Below are 14733 nucleotides of genomic sequence, written 5' to 3' on the forward strand. Positions count from 1 at the left end.
TTTTGGTGAATATTTTTGTCATTTTTGGTAAAAAGTGATATTTTCGACTTCTTGTTGAAAACCGCAAGTCCGATTGCTTTGATATTACATATATAGGTACTACATGTGAACCTCTCTCAGATTTGTTCATTTTGTGATGATATCTTCAATTCTCTAATTTTGGTGAATATTTTTGTAATTTTTGGTAAAAAATGATATTTACGACTTCTTGTTAAAAACCGCAAGTCCGATTGCTTTGATATTACATATATAGGTACTACATGTGGACCTCTCTCAGATTTGTTCATTTTGTGATGATATCTTCAATTCTCTAATTTTGGTGAATATTTTTGTAATTTTTGGTAAAAAGTGATATTTTCGACTTCTTGTTAAAAACCAATAGTTCAATTGCTTTGATATTACATACATATATAGATACTACATGTAGACCTTTCTCAGATTTGTTCATTTTGTGATGATATCTTCAATTCTCTAATTTTGGTGAATATTTTTGTAATTTTTGGTAAAGAGTGATATTTTCGACTTCTTGTTAAAAACCAAAAGTTCAATTGCTTTGATATTACATATATATATACTACATGTAGACCTTTCTCAGATTTGTTCATTTCGTGATGATATCTTCAATTCTCTAATTTCGGTGAATATTTTTGTCATTTTTGGTAGAAAGTGATATTTTCGACTTCTTGTTAAAAACCAATTGTCCGATTGCTTTGATACTATACATATTGTTCATTTTCTAATGATGTCTTCAGTTCTTTAATTGAAATGTGCATTGCTAACGGCGGAGCTATCTCAGCCGATAGGCTGCTTGTTTTCATTCATACTTGGTATTGAAATCACTCGTGGTGAGTTGATGATGCGGATCACTTTGTTTTGTGATTTGATACAAAATGTCTGACTGGCAGCCATGTTGGTTTTATTTTCATGTATCATGTATTAGTCATTTCTTTGGCATGCTTTGACCGATTTTGTTCAAAGTAGGAACTAAGACAAAACAAAATGGTATACATATGTATGTTCATTAACATTTTTTTTTTGATGATTTCTGACCGACTGTCGGCCATTTAATCCCAAAGATTATGTTTTAAGATTGTATACCGGTATATAACCTTTACCCATTTGCCAATAACCCCCAGCCCTACCTCCACCACCATTACCATCTTGTGATTCTCACTTACTAAATGAACATATTTGTTTACAGAGATGACAGATACAGACATCAGGGACAAACCAAAGTAGTTATTGTTCCTGTAACTGAGTTACCAGACAAATCATCGGGTGGTTTGATATGGAATACATACAATGCTCAGGATGAAGTTAATGCAATATTGTCACCCAAAGAAGTGAGTGTTCTTCCCGGCATAGCTGATGATTTACATAAGTAGATTGTTTTGAAAAAAATAAGCTTTATTTGAATAATAAGTAGAACAACTGCTACTAATGTGAAGGGTAGCTGAAATTTCCTTCTTTCTGTGAGTACGGTAATGGACCCACACTGATATGAGGCATATAAGGGGGGAAATATATGTGTGTACTTTCATGTGGTGTAAAGTAAAGTAAAGAAATAAAATGATTTGCAAGAGAAGCCAAACCATTATGTTTTGGTCTTTAAACGATCACTGTTTTACGACTATTTATAATCTGATTGGCCTGCTATTGACAAAACAAAAATAGTTGGTTTAGTAATTTGGCACATTTAACAATGCTTTCTGATTTAACCTCATGTTTTAATTGCAGGCTAAAGCACCAGGACAATTGCCACCTCTGACCTTGGAATCACCTCTCACTGGTACTATCCTGACTTTGCCAGGTAGTAACACAACACAAGACAATCTACTGAGAACACCAGCTAATAAAGTTCATCCACCAATGTCAAGTTCAAAGACAAGACCTCTAACACTGAGTCAGCTTATAGCCTCACCTGGTGTCCATAGCAACGATACACCTTTAGATACAACCGGTGAATTGTCAAGTCCTCAGATGACTGACAGTTTAGAAATGGACACACAATGGGCACAGCCTGCTTTAATGGAGTCCTTATCCAATGGTGGTGTGAAATCGGTTCCTGTTAAACTGAGCTGGACTTCTGAAGAGGGAGTCACTCCTCGTGTTGAGATACCGGAGACTAAAACCCCCCGGGAACAAGTTGAGCTGGATATGTTGTCAAGTTCAAAGCTGGAGAGAACTGCTGGGAAACCACGGAATGACGATTACGATGAAATGGATGTTGCCTACTCTGTGAAAGTGGGAGAGAATCCACAGCCTTTGATTCGTGCCATCAGAGATGAGCTGGTGAGGCTCCAAAGGAAAGGCTCAACAATATCTGAACTGTAGGAAAGGGAACGATTACAGGCACATTGTAACTATATATCTTGTTACCAAGTTGATGATAAAAGTATTTTTTGAAAGGATGATGATTATTAAAGGTCTGTGGGGGTCTCTGGTGCTGTCAGAATATAAGTTTTGTATTTTGATGATTCATAACCCTCATGTTCTCAAGTAATCAAGAGTGACCATTTCAAGCAATTAAATTGACACCAAATTGTGTATTAATAATAATTTTTAATAATAAGCTTCTTTTTCAGATTATTTATTTCTATGATAGTTTGTATAGATGTAAATATGTTTGTATATATTTGAAATTGTAATATTCTGATTTAAGTAAAGAGGCAATGTGGATAACGTCAAGTAGTTTTCAGCATCTTTTTATAATAGTGTTTGATATCTTGAGAAGAATATAATATGGTTTATTGTAAAATACAAATTTAGTTTTGGCAGCAAACATGGTAGTGTTCATTCAATGAAATACTGAACAACTCCAACACGCTTATATCCTGGATTTATCTACCCGGTACATACATTTAATTAAAAACTTGTGTTTTCAATATTTCTTTGAATGAATACTGCTACATTTGCGACCAAAATATTTTTATTTTACAGTAAATCATACCCTAAAGTTATTATCAAGATGCAATATCAACAAAATTATTTTAAAAATGCCCAAAATATATCCACATTACCTTTTTAAATGTTATATCCATGTGATGACTGAATGGACTATAGTGTGTACACTATGCAAGATTTGTACAGTTTTTAATACAGCAATTGTATAGAATAAATACATGGTTTATAAAACAAGTAAGTTACAAAATTATACCATACTCGGTACTTTAATTTGAATGTGTGTTATTATTTCTTGAGAATTTGGGAATAATAAATCAATGTTTTAGGATTTTTAAACAATTGATTTTGAAAAAATCAAAAATAATTTACAAAATGTATAAAAAATAATTTTGGTATGAACAGCTCTTGATCTGATATTCAGATACATCTCTAGAATCTTAAAATTAAAAGCCAGAATGAAAATAAGGGAACCTGTGGAAATTTTATGGATTTAGTTTTAAATTTAATTGCAGTTTAATGATAATGACCATTCACAGTCCATATTGTTAATATTTGAACATAATTTATAGTTTTTTAAAAAACAATTTTTTTATTTCTCATGAAAATTCCCCTATTTTCATAATCCTGTTTTTTATTCCCTTGAGAAAGCAGACTGTAAACTGCTTATTATAGCATTATTCTAAAATCAACATACAAAATAAAAGTATCTAAGTTTTGTTTTAAATTTTTTTTTTATTTTTCACATTTATTCGTTTCTATTGATTATTGTGGCAAAATATTAAAATTATTTTGGTATATCTTGTCAATCAAAGCTATTTGATTTAGATTAATGTCAGAATCACAATGTATTTGTTACATTGTAAAACACGTCTGCATGTTTTAAAGTAGCTTTAAACGTCCATTGCATCATATCTGATACCAAACAGTGAGTCTATGATTGCTTTGTTATTCAAAGGATTATAGAAACTATGTAATCTTATCCAGGTGCCTTTTTTGTTGCTCTATCCTGACTGACAAATGGTATAATCAGATTTATTTTTCATATGGTGTGATAATAGAAACAATCTGTAGTTTTGCACAGTTCTTTAGTTTGATGTCAACCTGTACCATATTCATATCTTGAGACTGCAATATGTTTTCTATTATGATGTATTGCTGTATTGTGAACATTAAATTTGCTTTTTTCCCCACTATAAATGTTGAGATCAATACCTTATACAGCCTGGAAAAACAAGAAAACCATTAATTCACAATAAAATGCTACAATCAGTAATGTAGTTTTGTTTTCAAGTTAGAGGGAAATATGGTAATGCAGGTGGTCCTAGTACAACTGGAAAGCCACTATCTGTTCAGGTATCTTTGTTTTTTTCACAAACTAGGTGGTATCCAAAGAAAGTGGTAGTTTTGGTACCAACCAATGTCTACATCACTATAATTGTTAAAAAGGTAACTACCAATATTAACAGTACTAAGGATAAATATGTATATATGCTATTTTTTTAGAATGAATGACCAATGGTATTAAGTGTTGTCATCTTTTGAATATTCAGGATTTATAATACAGGATTTATGTAGTGGAATTCTAAAAATTACATTTTTGGGCCTTGAAAAGTCTTTGAAGTTTACTGTAAGAAATCCTGGTATGGAATTCCATCACTATTTTACATTCTAATAACCTGTCTCCTTTTTTCTCTCTGTCTCTTTAGTGATAATCTTATAAAGCTGTGTGAATATTGTTTTTATATGCGTCATTCAAATTTTTATGTCAATATATTTAAAATTGTACATTTTGGGATACTACCCTGGTGTCTCCAAGTTTGTATATTTGTACATTTCTTTAATACAATATCTTCTGAATAAACTGTGACAAACATATAAATTATAACGTAAAGTGTTATAACTTTGCATATAAGCTCGCTTGATTATGTGTTTATGAAATTGCGCCCTCTATTGACATTTTATCGAAATGAAATATGCTTATTTATTTATTCTGGGTTCGTCAATACAATGGTGGTGTTGGAGACTGTCAGCTGTGTGAAAACAAATTTTAACAAGGTCAAAATTTTCTGATTACAAATTACATTTGTATGCTCTAATAGTTGTCGATCATTTAGTTTTTTCTATAATTTCATGCAGATATTTAATAATATAAAGATCTGAACATGGAATGAAAAATATTCAGTAAAAATTTGGTTATGGTAAAATAATTAAATTGATTAAGAATTGTTATTTAGTTGATATATGCTCGGTAACTGGTTTGCAATAACCAAAACATACGTAATGACGTTGTTCACAACTTCTGTTATTAAACATTTATGTGTTCATGTAAACAACAACTGGTTTGCATGAGCTAGAGTGGATCAATGAGCGACATTACTTATCAGACATTGACATGCTGATTGTGACGCTCCACTCATAGGTTGAAATCGTTTTTGAACCACAGTATAGAAATTGGATCGAACATATTTTACCAAAAGTGACAAAAATACTAATATTAGAAAATTAAAGTTATCACGAAATTAACAAATCTGAAGGAGAACCGCTCAATGGACCTTCCTGGAAAGTATCAACGCCGTATATAGTTTTAAAGAAGATGAAAACGTTGGCACAGACTGGCAACGACCGCGGACGGTACTGTGGTAATCTTCGAGATTCACAGTCAATCCCACAAGTCGATTCGTCACAATTCATTTTCGTTCCAATACATTTTCGCCACATTGCCTTACTAATCTCGTGCAGGATGGTGTCGATTTCTATGTTGGTGTGCAGTGGGTTGTTAATATTCTAAGTCTTGTCGATTTCGATCGCGGGTTCGGCCAACCGTGTTTATTAGATACTGACACGCCTACTACAAAATATGAGTGCCTGCAATTACACTATGATCTTGAAATATTAATAACTTGATTTAACGATTGACACATTGGCGTACCGCAAAGTGTGATACAATAAACGACTTGAGCTCAGTCTTCGCAGTGCTGTGGTATGCACGATGAGTGCGTGGCCACGATTAAGGTAGATAAGTTTGTTGTTCGGATTTTGTTGGGTGATCTACTGCCGAGTTATTTATTCAATACATCTAAGGATTACAATATTTGCGTGAAAGAATTTTTAGTTAATTGGAAGATTTTTTTTATTTACTATCTACGCAAGTTGGACCAGCCTGACTTCGCAGCAGTCCAGGGCGCCACTCACGCCAACTTGTCAGGCTAAAGTTGGACACGAAAAGAATTTTGATTTACTCTCTAGTTGGCACACTATTTGCACATTGGGAGTTAAATTTTAGACAAAACAATTCTGGAGGGAAATTATTCAAAATTAGAAAGTGATTTACTTTTACATATTATTTTATTTTGTTAATCATTTCAATAAGAAATAGCAAATATATTGAAACTTTTTGAAATAGTTTAAAATGTCAAAACAAATTTCAAATCACTTATTCTTACGCATGTAAGATTATTAGACAATTGTTTAAAAGCTCTTTAATGATTAACATGAATAAATAGCTGAAAGTGTCTTACAATGAAATTAATGTGAAAATATTTGCACTAAATTTGGGGAAAACGAAACAATCGCCAACATACGGGCGTTTTGAAAGTGACTGAAATTGTGTTATGTTTAGTCAAGTAACATATTCCGCATAATATGTAATATTGTACTCCCAAAACTTCAATAAAGAATGTTCTGAAATTTGTGTCAGTTTCACTTAAAAATGCATTTTTGGATTTGTTACCAAAAACAACTTGAAAACAACAAATCAATTATGAGCAAAACATGATGCACTGATTGACTTTTAAGGAGACTGGCACGGTGTTAGTTCGTATCAGTCACGGACGAACATGTAAATTAAGCTGTTATCTGGGGTCCATATTTTACAGAGTAAACAAAAATATGCACACTAACTTGTTGACATTATTTCTTGTTGAGAATAATCATCATAAAGATTTGGAATCACTTCAGTCGGTTGTATTAGTATCATTTAGTGATGCCAGTCACATATTATCAATTTGGATGATAAGATAACAAAAATAATAATGATAGCTAACAAAACTATTAATTTTTTAGTTTTTAAAGATAGCTGGATGATGTGTGTCAGATTTGTATATCGATGGTGGACTTAAAATGTAGAACGCAATCCTCTGTAGAATGTATGTGCATCTGTGAAATACTAGTTACGTACTAACAGTAGTTAGTACTCCTGCGGGCGCAAACGTACGGGGAGTCAGTTAACTTCATAGGAAATTCCATCTGGACATTGCAATATGTGAGGAACTTTCCTGTTGGCGTTATAAACTGATTTAAGTTAAAAAAAACAAAAAAAACACACACTTTCCTGCGTTTTGCACCAATCTCACTTTCCCTGATTTTGGACTATTTATTTTTTGTTTAGATACGAACTATAAATAAGTTTTCTATTTTAAATTAAAGTAATATTATAACACGGCTAAAGTTTTTCGTGTCATTTATGAGAACGAAGAAGGCATCGCTGATACGTTACAGTTGAGTCGAAGCATATATACAAGATATAACTTGATACGTCGAACAAACCTGTCAACAAGCAAGCTGCTCTCTGATTAGTCTGACTGTTAGGTATTAGGGCAGGGTAGCCAATCAGGCACGATCTTTTAAGTAGCTTCGCATTGACTCCAACGTTGTGCGCCCCGCACCTCAGACGAACGGTGAGGTAAATTAGTTTCAAAATGCGTATAAAAACTGTTACAACGTAAGGTTGTTACCATGGACATTGCAACATTCTTATGACTATACAAAAGTTGTAATTTACCCGTACAAATCTTATTTGCACCCGCTGCAACAGTCTGGTGGAATTAAATAGGGATATTGCATGACTGAAAGGTAGTATTGACAGGAAAGTTGCAATTTACCCACACGAATCTATGGTTCGAGTTCGAGTATTAATAAAAAAATGCTTCATACTCCTAGTGTGTTTCCAAGAATACAAATGAACTTTTTGTAATCCATACCCAGAAATACTATACAATTTTATTTGTAAATGTGTAGTGAGCCACCGGAAGGATGTGATTGAAGCTGGGGAGCAATTTCAACAAATCACCAGAGGTAAGCAGAGTACGGTACTGGATACAGTTGGAAAATAATTGTATTGCTGTGCTGGCGAGGAAACATTTACTTTCACTATCTAAATCCTGTTCACCTATTGTGGAAGCATTAGCAAACGAATTAGCAAAATGCTACTAAACGAAACGAAAAGAAAACTACAAACTATATTAAATATGCAGGACAGGTCTCATTTGAAATTCAGCAAATGTATTATTGAACAGACATAATGAACAGCTAATTTGCATAATATTAACATCCAGTTCATTCGCATTCAGTACAAGTTACAGTTCAATCATACACGCATTACTTTTATGATCGTCTACAAATTCTTTTTTTTTTTAATTCTCGCTCCTCAACACTAACGTTTTGCAGTCCACTTTGAAACGGGGATTAATGAAGAAAACGAATTCAAGAGACATTTGGAGAAGAACGTCGCCGGGGAACGTCGACAGTAATATAATTTAAAGCGATTTCTCCTATTTAATCGATCAGACAAACTTGAGCACATGACCAAATTACTTAAAACAAAGTTAAGTTATCCTTGCTCAGTTAAGCTTTGTCGTTCTATTCTGTGAATACAACAAACTGAAACCTGGAAGTAAAAGTCACAACGAGTGTATTGAAACTAATAAGTTAAGGGGTGTTTAAAATCTTACTCCGCCTAAGGGGACAATTTGTATTAAGGTCATCACGAAGAAATGACACTCGCATTCAATGGAAACGATGAGCTATGTGCAAATCGTGGAAGTGTATTCTTATTTGGGTACTAGTTTTAGTCATATCACCGTCTAGAGGTTTGTTAATAACATATGCGCATTTTTGGCGTGAGTTTTTGTGGCTGTCTTTTTTGATATATGTAAAAAAAACTATCCCTAGTTGATCACTGTAGCCTGTAGCAATGTTTTTGTTTACATTTATTTTGTGGATGTCATATTAAGTTAGTACGTATGACCATGTAGTACATTGATATTGGTGTCAGAAACTACATTAAATGTTGCCATGGACATACAACCGTATATGTCGATCCATGTTTAATACTATGTTCTATGTTCAATGTTCAACATTAAGAGTTACTAGTACCGGTGTGTCGGCTTACTCCAGTGTAGTGGGTGGGTGTGGCATTAATGTGCATATAGTAATAAAACGCAGGCCCAGATTCTAAAATTAATCTTATCATGTTTATGTCTTGCCATTATTTTTCTCTTCTTACTTTTTATTCAAAGTATAATAAATGGATTGTTTAAGTTGATAAACTGTGATACTGTACTAGATCAAAAATAACATATCAATGTTATTGTTATTCCATCCTGCTGGAGTCCAGAGGCTGATGCACAACTTTCCTTTTACTGTTTATTTTTTGTAAAAAGAAATTAACCAGACAAATTCCTCCAGATTTCAAAATAAAAGTTTTTGAGTGTGCAGGGGAAAAATCTAAAATAAACTTATTGTCAAACACGATAATACTTTTATTGAGGAAAACTTTTCAATTCAAAACACCTACTGTTTGCTCCATTATATAAGCAACATTAGTTAATGCTGTGCTGCAGACAATTCTAACATCGGTTGACACTATTATGCAGACATACTAACATAGTCTATGTTTTATTAATCTCTCCTACAGCTTCAATTCCTCGTCCATCATGTGCAGATAATGATTTTATTTGTGATGACGGACAATGTTTAAATAAGGATTGGGAATGTGATGGATCTGAAGATTGCCAAGATGCCTCAGATGAAGTGAACTGTTGTACGTATTGTTAAAGGCCTCCTAACCACATAGTTATTAATAACTGCATAGATAACTATTGTAAACTTAAATCCACATATATCTTTCAGTCATGCACCTTAAAATCAATTGCGTTGGAACCATGTGAATGAGCACCATTGTTTTTCTAGAGTGAGTTGCTGTTGTCAAACAATTGATAAAATTTCTCTATTCATCTCATGGCATCGGCTTCAAATATAAATGTAGTGGAATAATGTATGAACAGAAAAACATGTATTAGGACATTCTAGTTCATTGTGTGATATGTTTCACACTCAGTAATTCATTAGTGTATGACATTATGATATTCTATCTGTATTATAGTTGTAAACTCAAGTGCAGACATTATAAACTGTCCAGATACTGACAATATATTTGTATGCGATGATGGAAGAACATGTATCAAAAGTGACAATGTATGTGATGGTGTAAAAGACTGTTTAGATGGCATAGACGAACAATGTGGTGAGCTCTTATTACATTGATATTGTCAAATAGATGCTGCTATTAAGAACTTTTCAGACAGTCTGTTAGGACTGGTTTCTGTGTCAAAATCTCCCATCTCTACGTAACAAAACCAATAAATAATAGATATTAATAACTATACAAACTGACAGGTGTTATGTCAAGTCAACGATTATCAGAAAATAAACAAATATACAGAATCAAAGAAAATAATTTTCAATTACATTTAGACGTACTCTTGTGGTACATATATTACTTATATGAACGGTCAAGGATTTCCATGCTTAGTAAGGCAAAAGAATGTTTACAACAGTTCAGGTGATGTCATCATTTTTTTGTGGTTCAGGGTTCAGTGCAAGTGATGTCATCATTCTTTGTGGTTCAGTGCAAGTAATTTCATTATTCTTTGTGGTTCAGTGTGAGTGATTTCATCATTCTTTGTGGTTCAGTGCACGTGATGTCATTCTTTGTGGTTCAGTGTGAGTGATGTCATCATTCTTTGTGGTTCTCGTACTGCTCAAAATACATAATCAATATTCATCAAAACTATACATTTACATAGAAATTTCAAAAACTTTGAAGTAGTGAGGTAAGTGCAACACTTTAAGTAACTTTCCCCATTTTTTGATGTGTTTCCCAAGCTTCCCCGTTTTATTCGCAATATAAAATCACAAGAAACATCTTCACCAACTATGTCATTACATCATAATTCATTCAAGTTTATGTGTTTTTATTACAGCAATAAATACCTCTGCATCAGGAATGACAACCACCATCATTATATTATCAGTTATTGTTTTGTTTCTTGGCGGCTCCCTCTTTGCAATGTTGGTGTACACTCAGCAAAGACATAATGTTAGTATTCAAAGAAGACATCACAGAGGTCATAGAAGGTCAAGAGAAATTGAATTTGTCAGCAGTCCAGATATGTTCAATGTAACAAACAATGAAGAAAGTCTGACAGTGCTGTGACTGGCGATGAAGAAAGTCTGACAGTGCTGTAACTGGCAATGGGATTTTTAACATACAATTTATTATCAGCAATGCTTGGCTCTGACCATGGGGTAGGCAAGACAGCCAAATTTGCATGGTCAAGCGTCAAATACAGTAAAAATATGCAGCATATGTTGTACAATGTATTAAATTCTAAGTTCAGAAAACATGATAAATATGTCTGTAATGTATTACATTGTATTACATTGTATTACATCATATTACATTGTATTACATTGTAGCCTTACCATTACCTATAAGTTGAGTTGTGTTATAAATGTTATGATGCAGCAGTCACATACAGTTGACATGTGGTCAAGGTCATGTGCAATCGACATGTCAAGGTCATGTGCAACCAACCTGTGACCAAGGTCATGGGCAGTCGTCATGTCAAGGACATGTACAAACGACATGTCAAGGTCATGTGCAATCGACCTGTGACCAAGGTCACATGCAAATCATCATCAGGTTGGTGATTTAGGTTATGCCTTGATTTAGGTTATGATTTGATTTAGGTTATGCCTTGATTTAGGTTATGCCTTGATTTAGGTTATGCCTTGATTTAGGTTATGCCTTGATTTAGGTTATGATTTGTAAGTAACAAGTAACTCCACTTGACGTACGTGTTCTTTGAATTCCCAGACACCCTCATATTCATGCAAGGTGTCCAGTTTTTATCATGAATATTTGCCTGATTTATTGTTCCACATTTGAAGTGAATAGCATCAATGATTTTTCTTTTCTTACCATTGACACCATTGTTTTCATTGAGAAACCTTGTGGGAATTATTCGATGAAGTAAACCTGAAAAATATTAAAGAAATATTATGAAATATAGTCATTGATTATTACTATGGAAATAAATTCTTATTAACATTGAGAATTCTAAGGTCATATTTTCAATTATAAATATTTGTATGATTTCAATACATTCAATTCATTGCGACTTTAAATATCATGAACTTACTACTACTACTACTATATTTTTAGCTCTGCTGTCAACTTTATCGAGTGGAGCTTATCGTCTGTCGTCACCATTCGCATCAACGTTTTATTTTTTCGACTTCTTCTTGGAAACTACTATTCTGATTGATTTGATACTTGATGTACCTTGGGTAGACCTCTCTTAGATTTGTTCATTTTGTGATGATATCTTTAATTCTCTAATTTTTTATATATATATAGGTACTACAAGTGTACCTCTCAGATTTGTTCATTTGTGATATCTTCAATTCTTTAATTGAAATGTGCATTGCTAACAGCGGAGCTATCTTGGCCAAGAGACTGCTTGTAAATCCTCATTTGGACTGAGCCTGAAATCAGAGCTATTCAAATTGGGTTACATCTGCCCTGCCCTCAGATATGCTTTGACTGATCTTGTTCAAACTTAACAAAAAGACCACATATAATTACTTACATATACACATTGATTTTCTTTACCATTTGGGTATGGCTGACTGGCTGTCATTTTGGTTCTGTTATGCTAATTTCTCTGGAATATAATAACCTCAATTCAATGCATGGAGTCCTCTATTTACAACTACATGTGACTTGTACTGCACATTGAAATCTACCATACTACTGAAAACACCAAACACGAACTGTGTTGTCAATGCTTTTTAATTTTTTATTCATAACATTATACATGTACAGATATATATATATGAAATTTCATACTTTGCATGATAATCAAATGTTCTGTATTACAATCAGTATTTTTATACAGTTTTTTAAATAACTTATTTTAGAATATTACATAAATATATTCAATTCTTTCTACTAACTTTTAAAAGTGTATGCATATTTTGTCAATAGTTCATTTAGCGTGTAAAATAAATTATCAGTAATATTAATATTTCTGTACTGCCTGTCATCAGCAGAATGTGCAACATTTGTGTTGATGAACATTCAAATTTCCACAATTAATAAATCCAATGAGCTCTTCTAATGGAAATGGCAAGTATGATTTTTGACCTGGGTGCAATATGCATTAATTACCACAGGTGATTCCTTTGATGACTTCAAATCACCTAATAAATACCTAATTAAATTTTGGTAAGATCTCGGTCGCCATCTTTCTTTATATGAGACCCATATCTCATGCATGTACGACAACCACCGCCTTTTAACAATTTTTGGTCAACAAAAAATACTGAGGAATTTCAAAATTTCAGATTAGATCAAAAAGAAAACTATTTACCGGTAGTACAAAATACAGGTAATTTGACAAACCTGGTATTGAAGATTAGATCAAAAAGAAAACTATTTACCGGTAGTACAAAATACAGGTAATTTGACAAACCTGGTATTGAAGATTAGATCAAAAAGAAAACTATTTACCGGTAGTACAAAATACAGGTAATTTGACAAACCTGGTATTGAAGATCAAAACAATCAGGCTTTGAAGAATGTCAAGAAAAATCAAAATCACATTTTTCACAAAAAATATTCAAGAACAGGTGATTGTCATTGTATATAATCCCCTTACTGTAATCAACATTTGAGAACAAGGAAGGGAAAACATGCCAGGTGTCTATAGCCTGAACAATGACATTTTGTTATTGGTACACTTTATCCAATAATGGTATTCAAAATTTAATGCCGGTTAATATGAATATCATAACTTGTCTGAGTCAAAGTCTGTCCAAGATACAGGCAAGGACATACTAAAAACAACAAACAAATGGTCACTAATTTGAATAAAATAAAAAAAAACAATTGACAGATATCAGTTTTCCAACATGATTTATAATAGTCGTTTTGATTGTAAATAAACCATTTTCCGTACACTGCGAGAATCACGTGTTATGCGTGAAATCGAACGTAAAAACAGGACAAACAAAGGTCATAGCGTCGTAGTGGCGTCAAACATCGCGTGGGATTCGATAAACGCGAAAATATTTTGGGGGCATTTCCATGTTTAATAATGTGCTGTATACATTTGATGATACACATGATTAAGTGAGGGTATTCGGAATCAATATTCCTCTGTCGAAGATCGGCCTGTCGATGTGAGCTACGAAATAAAGAAATTCGAGTTGAAAATCAAATCGTTCGATTTTTGCGGCAGACGTTCGACGTGCGTCTTTCATGCATCTCGCGAGATCTCGCAGTTGAACGGAAAATCACCTATTGTACATGTCCAAATTAAAACAAAATAGGTCAAAGATAACCCTGCATTCATATGAATGGTCTGTGGGTTGGGATTAGAATCATAGAAACAGGTGATGTGTAGAGCTAGGTCAAAAGGTACCTTGAAATACATGTTCATTTGGTTTTTTGGATCAATCAAATCATGAAACAAAAGAAGGTGCATAGTTAGCCAAATATGTGCAACATTTAAACCAAGTTTGATTAACATTGGGACAGGGATGTTTGAGATGTATTTTTGGGACAGTAATGGATATATATTTTCTGGTAGTGAAATAGTATTGCATGAAAAAGAACTATCGTTTCTGTCAAGGCTTCAGTTCAGTTCAATATTACACTGGTTTTCATGAAGGCGTGAATTTATTTTATGGGCATTTATAAAT

At 33.1% G+C, this 14733-nt stretch overlaps 2 protein-coding genes across 3 annotated transcripts in view; both read left to right on the top strand.

The window, feature by feature from the left end:
- Positions 1-4789, top strand: part of LOC100372358 (uncharacterized) — a 52774-nt gene extending 47985 nt beyond the window's left edge. For both annotated transcript variants that reach the window (XM_085500938.1, XM_085500937.1), the window contains 2 exons: positions 1202-1343; positions 1738-4789. In XM_085500938.1, coding sequence (XP_085357064.1) covers positions 1202-1343; positions 1738-2334 — 739 coding nt within the window. In that variant the 3' untranslated portion in view covers positions 2335-4789. The remainder of the gene's footprint in view (positions 1-1201; positions 1344-1737) is intronic.
- A 3874-nt stretch (positions 4790-8663) lies between these two features.
- LOC100371296 (uncharacterized) lies at positions 8664-11376 on the top strand. The gene is made up of 4 exons (XM_002731872.4): positions 8664-8771; positions 9599-9724; positions 10067-10207; positions 10947-11376. The coding sequence occupies exons 1-4, from the start codon at positions 8708-8710 to the stop codon at positions 11177-11179; spliced, it is 564 nt and encodes a 187-aa protein (XP_002731918.1). The 5' UTR covers positions 8664-8707; the 3' UTR covers positions 11180-11376.
- The last annotated feature ends 3357 nt before the right edge of the window (positions 11377-14733 follow it).

This window comes from Saccoglossus kowalevskii, chromosome 1, assembly GCF_978046115.1.
Source record: "Saccoglossus kowalevskii chromosome 1, keSacKowa6.1, whole genome shotgun sequence".
NCBI classification, from domain to species: Eukaryota; Metazoa; Hemichordata; class Enteropneusta; family Harrimaniidae; genus Saccoglossus; species Saccoglossus kowalevskii.